This window comes from Mytilus trossulus, chromosome 12 (genome assembly GCF_036588685.1).
Source record: "Mytilus trossulus isolate FHL-02 chromosome 12, PNRI_Mtr1.1.1.hap1, whole genome shotgun sequence".
NCBI lineage: Eukaryota > Metazoa > Mollusca > Bivalvia > Mytilida > Mytilidae > Mytilus > Mytilus trossulus.
In genome coordinates, this window is record NC_086384.1 from 42,432,265 (window position 1) to 42,449,984 (window position 17,720).

Here is a 17,720-nt window from a genome sequence, read left to right on the forward strand (position 1 = left end):
TGTAAAGTTTTGACAGTCTTTTGCAGGTACTATAAGCGATTGGTCATCTAGATTAGGTGCATGGAATCATTGCAAGAAGTAAATGACTTTGACAGGGTTCATATATGATCATGGCCTCATTTTCATGGTTCCTTGTTTATTTTTCATAGCTCAGATACTACATGTATATCAACAATTAGTCAACTCAATCCAGTGTATGGAATGTTTGTGTACCCATTTCTCAGGGTTCATCTGATGTTGACCTCATTTTCATAGTACATTGGTCAAGGCAAGTTTTGATGGTTGGTATAAAAAAGATGTGGTATGATTGTCAATGAGACACTCCAAAAGAGACACAGAAATTAACAGTTATAGGTAACTGTACAGCCTTCAACAATGAGCAAAGTAAATCCCATGCTGCATAGTCAGCAACAAAAGGCCTCAAAACTTAGGTCTGATAATATAATAAGCAATTGATTATAACATTTGGTGTATGGAATGATTGTAAGGTGAACATGTCTGTCTGAAAGGTGTCATCGGACCTGAACCTCATTTAATACTAGTTTGCATTGATTATGTTAATTTTATGATATTTCCATTAACCTTAATCTTAAGAGACTTTAATCATAAATTCAATCATGACTAGTTTTAAATAGACATATGATCAGCAAGGCACTTTTGTTAAGCTAGATGTTGATGCAATTAAAATTAAATAAAATACAAATAATAGTTTATTTACATGAATAAAGTATATTACAAATCTCTAAACTTCATATAATCTTTTCTCTTTTCACAGGCAGTCCTTATATTTATTATAATTACATGTAGCACTCAAATCTTGTCATATTCTTTAATTCTTTGATAAAGAGCAGAACTGATGTTCATTTTTGTAAATTTTGAAATATTTTCAATTTCATAACAATCTGATTGCTAATATTCTCCATAGAGGGAATTTTATCAAAAGTGTCAAAATTTCACTGGATTCAACGAAACCTGTGTTTTCCCCAAAGGTAAAGAACCTTATGAAAAGTATAATAATTCAACAATTTCTGTAAGAAAGTTATGCCTCGGTTAAATCATCATTGAAATACAAATGGATTGCTTGTAAGAATGTATCATCGTTCATGCTCAGTTTATAAAATTCCTCATCTTCATCTTCGATACCATTTTCTTCTAACGTACTCCCCATTACAAGATTTCGACTGTCATATTTCCATGTATAACTTGCAGCATGTGCATTGTATTTCAGGTACCGTTCTAAAATTTCCGTCATTATCTCCTCTGAACAAACCTGAAAAAAAATTGATATTATGAAAAAAAGAGGCTGATAAACCAAGGAATCATAAGCAATGATAAATTTGAGAGAAACTGTCAGCAGGGTGTTGCACCATGGCAAAAATCAAAAGTCGATGAAAAGACAAAACATTTCACATAAAAATTCATAGAAAATGAAGACTGAAGCAACATAACAAAAACAGGGGATAACAACTGAATCAAAACACTAGAAAGAACAATTTAAAAAAAAAAAAACACCATAAAAATACAGTTACATAGAGTACATCAGAAAGTTTGGCAGATACTGCTGAGCTCTAATAATGAAACTATCATATATTACTTCTAATCTGATCTGAGCATGAGTGACAAAAATACAATTAACTAAACTGTTTTACATCTCCTTTTATTGAAAAGGAAATAAAACCTTATCAGAATTAAAATCATGTTCATCAGGCTATTCAATTTTTAGCAAAATGAAATATACCATTGATTAATTAAAAAAAAATCTATTGTTCTCTCACTTCTCTGTTCATGTGGAGTTCAAAGATTGAATCAACAGGAACTTTAAACTTCTTTAAAAAAATCTTTTTTATTTCATTTGGCTGTACAAAAACTCCTAGTTATTGAAAAAAATATATAAAATACAAAATAAGATTGACAATTACCTCAATAACATGGTCCTGTGATGTAAGTGTATTGATTATTTTGACTTTTCTTGTTTTCTGCGACAGAATTCCTACTAGATAACTGTCATCTTTCCACCAAGGCCTTCCAAAGTCATTGGCCCAAAATGAATCTGGATAAGGTGGTGGTATATGTACAAATCTGCCATTAGGACAGTATGGTATTTCACACCCTGTCTGTGGATCTACATGTGTACGGATCTGAAATGTATACATTGGGTTAAATGATATATTGCGGTTTCCAAACTGAATGCAAACCGATATTTTACATGTAATATAAATCCCATTAATTTACCCCTCCAGACCTAGACAGGGTCAGTAATTTTGCATCAAAACAAATATGCATATTGAAAGGATTACTTTAAAATAATTGTATCAACATTTTTCATTTAAGAGATGTAAAATTCTAATTTCAAGAAAATCAATATTTTTTGGGAATATGATTTTGAAGCGAGTGAAAAGTTTTAACTTATCTATGTTTTCTATGTTTTATTGGCAATACAATCCTGATATCATATGTAAACATACAGCCTGTAATTCAGTGGTTGTCGTTTGTTTATGTGTTACATATTTGTTTTTTGTTCATTTTTTTACATAAATAAGGCCGTTAGTTTTCTCGTTTGAATTGTTTTACATTGTCTTACCAGGGCCTTTTATAGCTGACTATGCGGCATGGGCTTTGCTCATTGTTGAAGGCCGTACAGTGACCTATAGTTGTAAATGTTTGTGTCATTTTGGTCTTTTGTGGAAAGTTGTCTAATTGGCAATCATACCACATCTTCTTTTTTATATATCTGGTGTTAACAAAGAAACTTACATCTTTTGTCTTAGGATTAAACCAATGTGATATATCACCACCAGCTGCTTGAATAATGGGCTTCAGTAAAACATCTCCTATTAAAATATTGAATAGAATGATGAAAAGGTAAGAATTAAGGATTATATTAAGAAAGATTAGTTCAATGCAAATCATAATGGTTGTTAAAAAGTTAGCAATATTACACGGCACTAGCTACATTTAATTCAGGTAAAGAAAATATAAACAAGTTATATATGTACAATAACAAAAATATATAAAACAACTAAGCTCAAAATGCTCTCCCATGCGCCCAAGTTTAACCCTTCCCCCCTTTTTTTTTAGGATTCATGAAGCCCCATCCTATGCAAGTTTCGTCTTTTTTTCCTTTTGGTCCTGATTTTGCAACAACAGCAAGATTAATTTGTACATACACACCACACATTAATGTATAAACTTCTCATTTTAAATCACAAAAACATACAGTGTACCATCTGGTTATCATATAAATTTAAAAGGGTACCTTCATGACCAATAAAGGTGAAAAAAAATAATTGCCAAATGACGTTAACAGTAAGATTTGGTGCATGACCATAAAATGCATACTTTTTTAAGACGAAAAAAATATAGAGTGATTTTGGAGAATCACATTAACAAAAATGATAGTAATGAAAAATTATTTTGAGACGTCTGAGGTGTGTAGCGGGGTTGCTTCCCCTCCTTAGTACAGATAGAACATATTATAAAGCTAGTCTTAATCAACTTTATAGCTAGGGAATTGATTCTTTTGCTCAGTGGGTTAACACATGTACGTTGACTGTCACATAGGCGACCAGGGTTCGAATCTCAGTGGTGACGATATAAATTTGTAGAGTAGATTCATGCTCTCCGGTTACATTTGGCGCCCAACTAAAAAATCTACGATGGTTATCTAGAATACACCCAGGGTTTGTGTTGTTTAGAGTCATATATAAAGATTTGATGACTCTTGTGGTGGAATAGTGTAGGGGGTTTGCTTCCCCTCCTTAGTACAGATAAAACATATAAAGCCAGTCTTAATCAATTGAGCTAGGGAATCGATTCTTTGGATCAGTATGTGCTAGCGTGTATTTATTCATGATTGAATAAATACTAATATGATTTTGTAATTTATATTTTATTTCCTATTTGAATTTACTTTAAATAAAGATGATTTTATTCCTAATGCATATTTGTGTTTTCGTTTTCAGATAGATTAATTACGGATTGTAATTAATTATGAGTGGTACTATTCGTATTTTATATTTACGGACTTTGACGATTGACTAGTTTGGCCTTGATTGTTACTCACTTCTACTATTCTGATGGTCAGTGTTTTACGCTTGATTTGACCGCACACTGTCTGCTATTTCATTGGTTATATATCTTTTGGCGGTTTATTTATATTAAGTCTATATTCAATTGTGGATTGATGTTCAAACCGAACAGACGTTTCATTTACTTTATTTGCTGTTTCCGATTTTGTATCATTTGTATTGGAGGAATTCCACGATTGTTTCAGGTATTTGACAGAGTTCTGCATATGATGTAGATATACGTAGAGGCATAACCTTTGTACCTCATACAAGGGTTTCTTTTGATGCTTCAGTCAATGTAATAAAACTATCCAGAACCTTATAAGTCTACTATTATTTACGCCCAGATAGTGCGACTACAAGTGGTTAAACTCACTGATTGTCACACAGACAACCAGGTTCGAATTGCAGTGGTGACGATATAAATTTGTAGAGTAGATTCATGCTCTCTGGTGACAGGTATTATGATAACGAAATGACACCTCACACTATCCAATTTGAGGCTTACAGTAGCAATTACTTGACCATTTGTGTATGACAGAAGGGGTTTCTCATTCGGGGGTTCTGATCCCGGATCCCGCTTACTGTTTTGTCAGATTCCTGTATCCCGCTTACACTATGTACGTAAGCAATTATGATTTTCTTTTGTCATTTCCCGGGTCCCCCAAGACCTCATTTCCCATTTTCATGCCACAATAATTTGACTTTCACGTGTCACGCTTACAGAAAAGCGGCAATCCCGCGTCACGCTTAGACCCCAATGAGACCCTCACAGAAAGGGGCATACACCTTATCGCTAATCCCCGCAGACCCAGCCGCTTGAACTTTAAAAAAAAAACAATCACTTTTCCATTGTGGCGTCAGATATTTTGTTTTATGACGTCAAAATATTACGAGAACCTGTGTGATATCCAGTAATGGCGGACAAATAGCGATAAGGTGTATTAATTCCTACCCTCATTTATTATACTTCTGACATCAAAATGTGAGTTTTATAAGTTAATAAGAGGGAGGTAATTAAGAAATGGTGAGCAATACGATTTCCATATTATCTTTCATGTATGAGGCTTTTGATTTATTTATTTTGTATGTGTTGTTATCATTTTTTGTTTACAATGACACTGGTTTATTTCAATACCTTTGTATTTTTCGCAAAGTGGAGTAAGATTGTACACTTTTCCAAGGAATGACACCCATAAATCGTCAACAGTGTTATGAACGGCAACTTCTTTTGGTGTAAAATACTTTGGCCGTCCCATTTTCTCTCAAAATTGATTCAGGAAACTGTTGTTGCTAACGTCAACAAGTAAACCGGAAGTTATTTTTCTGCTTTTACAAAACGAAAGAAATTCATTTTTGCCAAAGTATCGGTACACTGGATAATTTGAGTTCAAAAATCATGCTAAAATTCAAATTATAAATATTTATAATAATTTTGCTAATTCGTGAAAATTTTACGTCGAATTTTCATAAAGAAAAACACAGTCGTTTTGTAGAAATCACTATTTTCCAAAATGGCCGGCGAAGTGATGGTAAATTTCGTCCAAATATCAATTCAAACGAATCAAGCCATATTATACAAATAAATCACCCAAAAAATAAGTTATGCACAAAAAGGTGTTCTTCTATCTATGAAATAGTTTTCCTCATATGTGTGTCTTTTCACCAAAAATACGCTGAAAGTAATTAAAGTTACCAGTTCATCCAGATTTGGTCTTAGACAAATCGTACCATGTCAATAGTCAATTCGTTCCAACTGATTGAGTTCATTGTTAATCAGACTGAATAATTTGTCCACCTCTACAAATGACTCATTTGTGACAGTCAAAGAATTGAGAAGGTGTAAAGGGAGGGTATATATTATATGCACAGAAGAACACGAAATAAAACTACCAGTGGCAGATCCAGAACTTTTCATAAGGGGTCCTGCTCCAGTCATGCCTCAGTGATTCCCTATATAATAAACCAATGTTTTCCTCCGAAAGGGGGAGGGGAGACTTGGGGCCCCATGGATCCACCTATGATTACCATTTAATGATGTCAGAACAACCAATTAAAAATTTCCTGCACCTTTGACAATGTTTGATATTTTTATCAATTTCACAAAACACAGTACATGTATATTATAAAATTGAGAATAGAAATGGGGAATGTGCCAAAGTGACAACAACCTGACCAAATAATTTGCTATTGGGCTGGTTTCCTATAACTATAGAAAAGGGATAAAATTGTGAATTACTGTAAGAAAAGTTGTAACTACATCTAAAGATGCCATTATTTTTATCAACATACAAGTGTATGCTACTCTTCCCTAGAAAAAAAATTGAAATATACAAATTTCAAAGATTCTACAACCGTATTTTTGTGTTGTTTCTCGCGTTACTTTTTGCTTCCGAAGAGCATAACGCTGACTGATTTATAGATAATTGTCACCAGCAAATTCGTAACTTTTGCTTTCAAATAACAAAGAACATCGACCAATAAGAATAGTCAGAAAAAAATGCCGAGAACTATAAGTATTTACGTAGCAGATGTACATTGTAAGAACAGTGGCGTGACTTTTGTGTCCTATTTCTTAATGCAAATTGTAGATGATGTAATCTGCTTTGTTGTAAAAGAATTCTTAAAAACAATATGCAAATATGAACTCTCGCGAGATGTTCAAACAGGTAAATCAGAGATGATTTACATTCTTGTTTTGATCTTCGTAATAATTAAGTAAAAAAATGATGTTATTGTTATGCGTTACATTTCACACGAAACAGAAGTCCAGTTATTTATTAAAATTGTTTTTGTCCTTAAGTTCTAATCATTTTCCGGTCATACGTGAAACATGTGACTAACATGTGATCACGCCCTTACCGCCGGACCAAGGGTCCGGAAACGGTCATATTTGCCAGTCATGTCCTAAACTGAAATTATAATGTCCTAAACTTTTAATTGGGATTTTGGTCAAATTTTATTTTTCTACATTAATAATTTCGGTCATTTCGTTGAGATCGACTTTCAAAATCGCCATTTTGAACATATTTTTGTTTAGTTATCGATTTCCTGTAATTAAACTGCCACTCCAATAAAGTGTTATAATCCTGAGGGCCTTCCTAATAACTATATTAATGCCTCGGGGAGCTATTGGCTAATGATTGCTAATCTCTTTACCTGTGTTTTTAATTCATTGTAATTCACACCTGGCAATTAATCACAAGCTCCAAACTATTATTATAAAGAAATAAAAATTCCATACCAACTGGCTTCAATATTTAATTACTCAACAAGTCAGACAATTGTCAATTATGATTTAATGATTAAACTTGGTTTAATTTTGTAGAAAAAAATATTTTTTTACTTCTAACACACGTGTTTTGTTTACTATGTAATACGCATGCTTGAAATTCTCTTCCAAAGATTTAGACAATAAATTGTAAATTTTAAATAATTTCATCCTAAATAAAGCCAGTGCAACTACTTTAATTAATATTCTTACACTATTAAAGATAAAATATTAAAAAGCCGATGATTTCCTGTGATTTGGATAAACAAAACTAATCCCGGAAATGAGTCCGGAATTGTTCGTTTTAGTATTGTCGCAGTACATCCGGTTTGAATTTTGACTTCAGAATCGAAAGAAACGTAAGCGATAACTGGGAATATTATTGTTTTGAGTCATTAAAATCAATTATTTTTAGACTGCTGCCTTCCCTTAATTGCCCTTGATCGATTTTTATACGACCGCAAATTTTGAAAAAATTTTCGTCGTATATTGCTATCACGTTGGCGTCGTCGTCGTCGTCGTCGTCCGAATACTTTTAGTTTTCGCACTCTAACTTTAGTAAAAGTGAATAGAAATCTATGAAATTTTAACACAAGGTTTATGACCAGAAAAGGAAGGCTGGTATTGATTTTGGGAGTTTTGGTCCCAACATTTTAGGAATTAGGGGCCAAAAAGGGCCCAAATAAGCATTTTCTTGGTTTTCGCACTATAACTTTAGTTTAAGTTAATAGAAATCTATGAAATTTTGACACAAGGTTAATAACCACAAAATAAAGGTTGGGATTGATTTTGGGAGTTTTATTTTCAACAGTTTAGGAATTAGGGGCCAAAAAAGGGCCCAAATAAGCATTATTCTTGGTTTTCGCAAAATAACTTTAGTTAAAGTAAATAGAAATCAATGAAATTTAAACACAATGTTTATGACCACAAAAGGAAGGTTGGTATTGATTTTGGGAGTTTCGATCCCAACAGTTTAGGAATTAGGGGCCAAAAAGGGACCCAAATAAGCATTTTTCTTGGTTTTCGCACCATAGCGTTAGTATAAGTAAATAGTAATCTATGAAATTTAAACACAAGGTTTATGACTATAACAGGAAGGTTGGTATTGATTTTGGAAGTTTTGGTCCCAACAGTTAAGGAAAAAGGGGCCCAAAGGGTCCAAAATTAAACTTTGTTTGATTTCATCAAAATTGAATAATTGGGGTTCTTTAATATGCCGAATCTAACTGTGTATGTAGATTCTTAATTTTTGGTCCCGTTTTCAAATTGGTCTACATTAAGGTCCAAAGGGTCCAAAATTAAACTTAGTTTGATTTTAACAAAAATTGAAACTTTGGGGTTCTTTGATATGCTGAATCTAAAAATGTACTTAGATTTTTGATTTTTGGCCCAGTTTTCAAGTTGGCCCAAATCGGGGTCCAAAATTAAACATTGTTTGATTTCATCAAAAATTGAATAATTGGGGTTCTTTGATATGCCAAATCTAACTGTGTATGTAGATTCTTAATTTTTGGTCCAGTTTTACAATTGGTCTAAATTAAAGTGCAAAGGGTCCAAAATTAAACTAAGGGGACGACCATTTGATATTCTGGGGGGGGCCAGGAGGATTTTGAAAATAAATAACTCAGCCTTGATAATCACAAAAATAAATGGTTTGTTCTGTGGTAGTTTGAAAATAAATAACCTGACTTGCAATGTATTGAAAATAAATAACTCAGCAGGTCTATAGCTTCTTGGGCCTTCAGCATTCCAAAACCCTAAAAAAAAAAATTTTGACTCGCTCCGCTCGGCAAAATATGTTTTAAAATACTTATAAAAGAGGCTAGGTTTGGTCAAACCAAATTATTACTTGGGAATATAAATGATTCATTTCGTGAAGAAAATTATGAAATACTTAATCTAATTACTAGTATACCAATTGTCTTTTATAATATACTTATTACTATGTATTTGTGTTTCGTTTGTCCTGTATCGCTATGTATTATCTTAAAATGTTTGTATATTATATTGTCCTCTTGTACAAAAGTATGTGTCTGAGGTTATGAATGAAATCTTGAATCTTTAAATTTCTGCAGGGGATAATTATCTTTTCTGATTAAATTGTACATAATGACTTGACTATACATGTATTATTCATAATTAACAAATATTTAAAAAATTGTATGTTTTTCAAATATCATAAATATAGTTGTGAAAATGAATAATCAGTCCCTTGCTTTAATGAAAATGAAAAATCTTGCTTCAATGGTGCAGAAAATGAATAATCTGTCCTCTCAGTTTACAAAAATAAATAACCGATCAAAAACAAATCCTACTGGCCCCCCCCAGAATATCAAATGGTTGTCCCCTAAGTTTGATTTTAACAAAAATTAAATTCTTGGGCCTCTTTGATATGCTGAATCTAAACATGTACTTAGATTTTTGATTATGGGCCCAGTTTTCAAGTTGGTCCAAATCAGGATCTAAAATTATTATTTTAAGTATTGTGCAATAGCAAGTCTTTTCAATTGCACAGTATTGTGCAATGGCAAGAAATATCTAATTTCACAATATTGTGAAATAGCAAAATTTTTTTTAATTAAGAGTTATCTTTCTTTGTCCAGTATAGTAAGCAAGAAATATTTGCAAGAATTTTTTTTAATTGGAGTTATCTTTCTTTATCCAGAATCAACTTAAATCTTTGTTATATACAATATACAATGTATATTCACTTTTTACTACCAACTGATTAATTTAAATAATCTTTACCATTCAGTGATAACAAGCAGTTTTTTTACATCATGTATTTAAATGAGTAGTAATTGTTGCAAACTCCATTAGAATATTTTAATTGAAATTAGTTTTGGAATAAGGGAAAGGGGCCGGGGATGTGAATAAAAAATTGGGTTAAATTTTTCTCATTTGAAATTTCATAAATAAAAAAAAAAATTCTTCAAACATTTTTTTGAGAGGATTAATATTCAACAGCATAGTGAATAGCTCTAAAAGAAAACAAAAAATTTAAATTCATTTGAATACATTCATTCTGTGTCAGAAACCTATGCTGTGTCAACTATTTAATCACAATCCAAATTTAGAGCGGAATCCAGCTTGAATGTTGTGTCCATACTTGCCCCAACCGTTCAGGGTTCAACCTCTGCGGTCGTATAAAGCTACGCCCTGTGGAGCATCTGGTTGGAAAATGGTAGGACAAATCATGAAGTAAATGTGATGCAACTGTGAAACAAGTTTGTTGATGCTACGAACATGACGATCGAGTATGAGCATACTCATAATGAGTCTCATGCAGTAATGTGATTTTGGCAATCATCTTTTGAAAAGGGGTACCGGTATCAACTTTTAAGTTGTATGAAAATGACCGAAATTAGGGGAAAAAATTTCCGGACATACAATATACTAGTTCTAAACATTGTTTTTGTTTCCAACGGGATGTTAGCAAACATAATCTGTAGGCTTGTTTCGACTTGTTTAAAAAAGGAAAATACGATTTTCAAAGAGATTGCGCCGTTGGTAACTTTGTCACAATTTTTAATTATTTTTTTTTATTCATGTTCTGCAAACACTTTCCAGAAACGCAATAAACTTGTCAAAGGAAAAGTAAACTTTTACCAGGCATGACTTGAAAGGAAGTACTTTATTGATTTTAGGCCACTAAAATAGGTTAAAATGTGGAAACCATGTAGATGGTGTACAGGTCACAAATATCACATGGTGCCTATTTTAAAAGATTTTAATTCCAAGTTAAAAGTTTTTTTCTTTACTGGATTTAAAGAATTTTACATTGCCAATGATTTGGAATAAATTTTATATAACTGGAATTTCAAAACCAAATATAAATATATTTTTTTGGCCAAAACATCAAGAGACAACGATTATGGTATCCTGTATCAATGAAGAAAATATGGAAAATTCTGAATAAATTGTACTAATTGTTTTCAAACAAGCACATATTTAGGAGTTTTATAATACTGTTACATTTAAGATGGATTTTAAGAAAAAGTATACTGTTCAGATTATTTTAAGCAGATTTTGCAATAAAATAAAACTAAAAAAATGCTTTTGGTTTTTTATGGTTTCCTGTCACGTTAAAAAAAAACTTTAATATAACATTGAAAATAGATTTTAAATATTAACATGAAGCAAGTAACACTAGTAATGGTGTTTATTTATGCCTTTTGAATTATATTGTGCAAAATAAAGAAAATAAAGTTTGGTTTCCTGTCGCGTAAACGGTGAATCAAAATGTATTAATTTTTTCTCGAAAAACTCAATTGTTCCATTCATACTATTCTAACACCAACACAACCCACAAAATAAAAGTTAAAATTTTAGAAGTTATAAAAAAGGATACAAAAAGAAACCAAAGGCCGAATACCAAATTATGGTCCATATATGAGAAGAACATAACCCGTGTCATGCCAACAACTGTTTTTTTGATAAATGTGTTAAGTTCCGATGCAAAGACCCTATAAGTGAATCAATATTAACGCCAAAATAAGCAATCTTTAATTGTACGAAAATAACCCTTTTAATAAAATTCAGATAGGTCAAAGCCGTTTATTGAATTTAAAAGTAATAGAGATTTTACATGTTATAGTCTTATATAGAGTATTTTTGTCATTTTTTTTACAAAATCCGTGCAACAAGTTTTTTTTTTTATTTGCACCAAAAACAAAAAATTACATTTTAATATATACATGATATATATTGATAACAATTTCTTTAAAAATAAGGGGCACTAGTTAATATTTTATTCATATGTAGTATATCAAATTGTCATGAGTTACTTACCTGAAAAAACAATAATATGAGGCAGGCCTTACCTGTGAATGGGGACGAAGTCTTTATGAATTATTATTTTTAATTTAAACATGCTAATAAAAGAAACAGAAATACCATAACGTTTCCGATTTTGGTTCTGTTGTAAAGGGATTTAGTTGTGACGTTATTTAAGTTATGACTTCATATTCAATGTAAACAAAGAAACGTTTTCAGCAGGTAACGTTTTTTCATATTAAACATGTTAAAAATGAATTAGTATTGAGTTCCAATCATATATTTTACTAGACTGATACATATTTATTTTATTTAAAGTCTCATTCAAACAAGACCAGAAAAAGGAAGTCGATTTCTGCGCAAATTCAGGGATTAAAAAAATTCTGAAAAAAGTTAACGATTTTGAGTTCATTAGTAGAATGACAAAGGTAAATTTTCCCTAACTTTTTTTTTAATTATCTACCGTAATTGGGGGCTTAATCCCCATATAATTTTATCATGTATATACATGCTATTCCTGTATATATCTTTCCCAATTTATCATGTTATAAACCATATAAATATTTTTAAATAAGTTTTTGTATAGATTCACTAAAATGAAAGTAATTAGGTTATTTTCATAGTTAACACTGTTCTTGAATCAGCGACATATATCAGAAATGGGAGGGCTGAGAGGTTTGATTTTAATCAGACTGCATGTATACTAAAGTGGTTCATCAACGGTATCGTTATATGTTAAAGGTCCCAAATAATTATTATTACTTTTATTTTTGGGAAAAAAACTAAGTGATTTGTTAAAATTGACCCTTTTTATTTGGTCTGAAAGAAAGAGTTCAGTTTATCGTCTTGCACCAATAATTACTGTTAACATCATTTGGCAAAAAATTAACCTTTATTCTTCATCATGTTCATGTAGTACCCCCATTAAAACCCTCATACATGAATGGTTAACTTGAGAAAAAAAATTACCAATTTCTTTAATAAAATTATATCCTGGAACTGGCATATTGTATCTATATTCTATCACCGACATATTTATCCTTGTTGCCCAATTAAGTTATAAAAATTATCTCCCTTGGAATTCTGAAAAGGAAAGAAAATCTGCATTTATTGTGTCTTGATAGTAGAAAGTCAATGCTAAATGTGTTTTTTGGTTATGTGAAATTATCTTATTTGTTTTTTCAGCAAGAAAATGCCAAAGAAGAAGATAGTGAGAAGTCTGCAGGAAAAATAAAGTTAGAGAAATGGTTGAACAAAAGTATGAAGATCAAGATGACAGATGGGAGAACTTTAATTGGTATTTTTTCTGTGTGTTTTGCTGTGTTCAAACGCTAAATTTTATTGTATAAAATTGAGATTGGAAATGGGGAATGTCGTCAATAAACTTATCATAGATACCAGGACTAAAATTTTACAATTAAGGTGGCTCTGGACTATTCCACTGCGCATAATTTCACACGTGAATTACAAAAGTATTTGTCGTTAATTTGATATAATTTTTTTAAATATTTTGATTGATTAGAAAAGTTAAATCATTGTAGTTATGTGACTAAAACAATATTTTCGTTATTATCCGTATTTGTTAAAGGGTCAAAATGACATTTCACCTATTTCACCATTTCCCACCAAAATTTGGGTTTTTAGGCAAAATATTTTTTTTCCCTTATCAGTGACCTATGTTTTTTTATTCTTTGAAGCTTTTCATATTACAGTTTTGGACCAATTGTTATTAAACGTTTTTTTGATATTCCGATAAAAATATGTCAACACCTCTATTTTCCCTATCATTTCATTGAAAAATGGTCCCTTATACATGCTTGTTTAAAAGTAGAATTTTGAGTTTTAATGGTCTGTGACCCCCTATTTTTTTCCGACCAATTTGATTCATTTTCTTTAAAGAATAAAGTAACCAAAAATACGGCACTTCTGATAGAAACTTCGAATAGGCCAGAGCCACCTTCAGCCAGACGCGTGTTTCAACTACAAAAGACTCATCAGTGACGCTCCAATCAATGTCTTGCTACATTGAAGACCTGTTGGTGACCTTCTGCTGTTGTTTTTTCTATGGTGGGGTTGTTGTCTCTTTGACACATTCCCCATTTCCATTCTCAATTTTATTAAAAGGCCAAATAAAGTATCAAGTTGAAGAGCATTGAGGAGACCAAATATTCCTAGAAGTTTTGCTAAATACAGCTAAGGTAGTCTTTACCTGAAGAAGAAAAGCCTAAGTATTTAAAAAATTCAGGTAACTTATCATTCTGTCACTATGAACATATCAATGATAACTCAAGTCAACACAGTAGTGCTGACTACTGGGCTGGTGATACCCTCGGGGAAATAAATCTCCACCAGCAGTGGCATCGACGCAGTGGTTGTAAATAAACTCATCAAAGAGACCATTACTTGTCCAAAGAGCAGAAAACAAGCGAAGGCCACCGATTGGTCTCCAACACAGAAAGAAAAATCCTGCACTGAAGGACTGCTTCTGCTGGCCCCTAAACAAAAATGTATACTAGTTCAGTGATAATGGACATCATACTAAATTAAGAAATATATAAATGAACTAAGATTAAAAATCATACAAAACTTACAAAGAGCCTGACTTTTGACAGGCAAAAAATATTTAATTATGCTTCAGGTATTTCTTTTGAGTTTATAAGAACATGTTAAAATTGACAATCAGCTATAAAACTTGGAAAATAATAAGGTTTTTGGGATAGTGCAGGAATGTTAGAGAAAACAAATTGTTTGCAGACTTTTGCAGAACTTTAAATTTCATTTTACTTTGTGAAGTTAGTGTGTCAATACTTTTTCTTAATATATGAAAAATAGTATGCATACTATTTGCAGAAATTATTATACCCCACGCAACGAGTTGCGGAGGGTATAATGTTTTTGACCCGTCCGTCCGTCCGTCTGTCTGTCCGTCCGTCAGTCCTGTTTCTTGTCATCGCAAGTCCTCTCAAACCACACAACAGAATTTCACGAAACCTTTTCAGATAGTAAGGACCTACTATGTAGTTGTGCATATTGACGGGAAATTGCGATTCAATTTTTTTTCTAGGAGTTATGCCCCTTTGAACTTATTTACTATAATGTACTACTGCAACAGTTTGTCATCGCAACTCCTCTCAAACCACACAACAGAATTTCACGAAACCTTTTCAGATAATAAGGACATACTATTTAGTTGTGCATATCGACGGGAAATTGCGATTCAATTTTTTTTCTAGGAGTTATGCCCCTTTGAACTTATTTGCTTCAATGTAATACTGCAACAGTTTGTCATCGCAACTCCTCTCAAACCACACAACAGAATTTTACAAAACCTTTTCAGATAGTAAGGACCTACTATGTAGTTGTGCATATCGACGGGAAATTGCGATTCAATTTTTTTTCTAGGAGTTACGCCCCTTTGAACTTATTTACTATAATGTACTACTGCAACAGTTTGTCATCGCAACTCCTCTCAAACCACACAACAGAATTTCACGAAACCTTTTTCAGATAATAAGGACATACTATGTAGTTGTGCATATCGACGGGAAATTGCGATTCAATTTTTTTTCTAGGAGTTACACCCCTTTAAATTTATTTGCTTCAATGTACTTCTGCAACAATTTGTCATCTCAACTCCTCTGAAACCACACAACAGAATTTCATGAAATTTCATGAAATTTTGTAGATAATAAGGACATACTATTTAGATGTGCATATTGGCAGGAAATTAATTTTGTATGTGAGCGTGCTCACTAAGGTTCTTTAATTTATTCATAATATGACTGAAGCATATGTTTTTAAATGTTTTGTTTATTTTTGTTTTAGGAGTATTTTTATGTACAGATAAAGACAGAAATGTAATATTAGGCTCGTGTGAAGAGTATTTGAGATCTCCAGGTTGGTAAAAGCCATATACAAGTATATATATTTTTTTCGTTTTACAACTCGTCTAAACATCAACCCAACAATGTTAGATGCAAATTTTTCATTCTTCCCTCGTCGAGTTTCGAACCCATGCTACTGAGATATCGTGACACCAAATCACCTGCTAGACCACACGACCATCTTGGCTTCACAATAATAAAGCTTTCGGTGGCCCTGTGTAACCTTTCCTCGTCAGTTTTAATCTAGCTTCGTAATACAGTATTTTTTTCGTTTTATATACCATGGTATTTGAAATTAATAAGGCCAAACAAATAATTTGTTTCCTACTAATTCTAAATGTTCATGTCTACCGCAACACATTTTAAGAAAATTGTTGACACTTGTAAATCCTGACCATTCCTTGATATGAAAATAAGAAGATGTGGTATGATTGCCAATGAGACAGCTCTCTACAGGAGACCAATGACATAGAAATTGATAACTTTAAGGTCACCATACAGTCTTCAACAATGAGCAAAACCAATACCTGAATATAATATAAACACATGCATTATGATGTGAACTGTGTGTACGTGATAAGAGTTATCACCTTGCATTACAGGCAATGAATGTCCCCTTTCACATTAAAACAACAACACCAAAAGTGGATCATCAACACTCTTATACCGCTACTTTCAATATTGGAACCACTTTGTTTTTAAGCACCACCTAAAAAGTAGAGGGGCGTTATGTTTTATGTCCGTCAGTTCGTCTGCCTGTTTATTTGTTCGTTAGTTCGTTCGTCCGTCCGTCTGTCTGTCCCGCTTCAGGTTAAAGTTTTTGGTCGAGGTAGTTTTTGATGAAGTTGTAGTCCAATCAACCTGAAACTTAGTATACATATTCTTTATGATATGATCTTTCTAATTTTAATGCCAGATTAGAATTCTGACCCCAATGTCAAGGTCCACAGAACAAAGAAAATGATAGTGGGAGTGGGGCATCCATGGGACACATTCTTGTTAATTCCTCTGTTCATCTACTACAAATATTTCAATCTCAAATTTCTATTTTACTTGATAATTTTTAGAAATGAGATGAAGGTCATTTAGAATCAGCTTCAATATTTGTATTGTTTTTCAGATATAGAAGACAGAGAAGATCCAAGAATATTAGGACTTGCTATGATCCCAGGACATCAGATAGTCACTGTACATATTGATGAAAATGATAATAATGATCACGGAATTTTGTGATGAAAACAAATAGTCATATATATTTTTCTTAATTGATATTCTTGACACTTTAAATATGACATGGTTTGGAATATCAAGCCATCCTACAAAGAGAAGAAATGTGTTGGATTTTTATTGTTGGTGTTGAATAATCACAACACAATGCTTATTTCTTTGAAACTGGATGGACTTCGAAGATGTGTTGCCTTACTCATGGCCAAATGACAGAGTTTTAGAAGACATTTATGATTAGTGATATTTTTATATTATTGTTCAATAAATTTAAGAAATGCAGTTCAATAGTTTATCAAATCCTTTCTTTTTAGCTCAACAGGCTTAAATTAAAAGACTTTGTGAGTTTTTTCCATAACATGGTATTCATCTCCTGGCCAGTCTTCCGATGTAAATTTTGAAAGGATTTTTCTCTAAATCTAATAGGTCAAATGTAACCAAACTTTACATTAATATTCATATGGGAATCAAATAAAAAACTATATCAAAGGGGTTGAT

At 32.1% G+C, this 17,720-nt stretch overlaps 2 protein-coding genes across 2 annotated transcripts; one reads left to right on the plus strand and one right to left on the minus strand.

Annotated features, from left to right (window-relative positions):
- Window positions 1-692: 692 nt before the first annotated feature.
- On the minus strand, window positions 693-5,386 carry LOC134692121 (cytochrome b5 domain-containing protein 1-like). Its single transcript, XM_063552541.1, has 4 exons — window positions 5,206-5,386; window positions 2,755-2,831; window positions 1,920-2,138; window positions 693-1,270 (listed from the first exon to the last, which is right to left on the minus strand). Exons 1-4 carry the CDS (start codon window positions 5,324-5,326, stop codon window positions 1,040-1,042), a joined length of 648 nt encoding a protein of 215 aa, XP_063408611.1. The 5' UTR covers window positions 5,327-5,386; the 3' UTR covers window positions 693-1,039.
- Window positions 5,387-5,554: 168 nt separating this feature from the next.
- LOC134693417 (N-alpha-acetyltransferase 38, NatC auxiliary subunit-like) lies at window positions 5,555-17,505 on the plus strand. The gene is made up of 4 exons (XM_063554230.1): window positions 5,555-5,599; window positions 13,300-13,411; window positions 15,940-16,011; window positions 17,119-17,505. Exons 1-4 carry the CDS (start codon window positions 5,582-5,584, stop codon window positions 17,229-17,231), a joined length of 315 nt encoding a protein of 104 aa, XP_063410300.1. The 5' UTR covers window positions 5,555-5,581; the 3' UTR covers window positions 17,232-17,505.
- The last annotated feature ends 215 nt before the right edge of the window (window positions 17,506-17,720 follow it).

Excerpts from the sequence above, each read along its gene's own strand:
- LOC134693417 (XM_063554230.1), top strand. Across the intron at positions 13,412-15,939 it reads AGATGGGAGAACTTTAATTG|GAGTATTTTTATGTACAGAT; the intron begins GTATTTTTTCTG and ends TTTTTGTTTTAG. Across the intron at positions 16,012-17,118 it reads AGAGTATTTGAGATCTCCAG|ATATAGAAGACAGAGAAGAT; the intron begins GTTGGTAAAAGC and ends ATTGTTTTTCAG.
- LOC134692121 (XM_063552541.1), bottom strand. The coding sequence starts at position 5,326 with ATGGGACGGCCAAAGTATTTTACACCAAAAGAAGTTGCCGTTCATAAC. Across the intron at positions 2,139-2,754 it reads TTAATCCTAAGACAAAAGAT|ATCCGTACACATGTAGATCC; the intron begins GTAAGTTTCTTT and ends TATACATTTCAG. Across the intron at positions 1,271-1,919 it reads CACAGGACCATGTTATTGAG|GTTTGTTCAGAGGAGATAAT; the intron begins GTAATTGTCAAT and ends ATTTTTTTTCAG.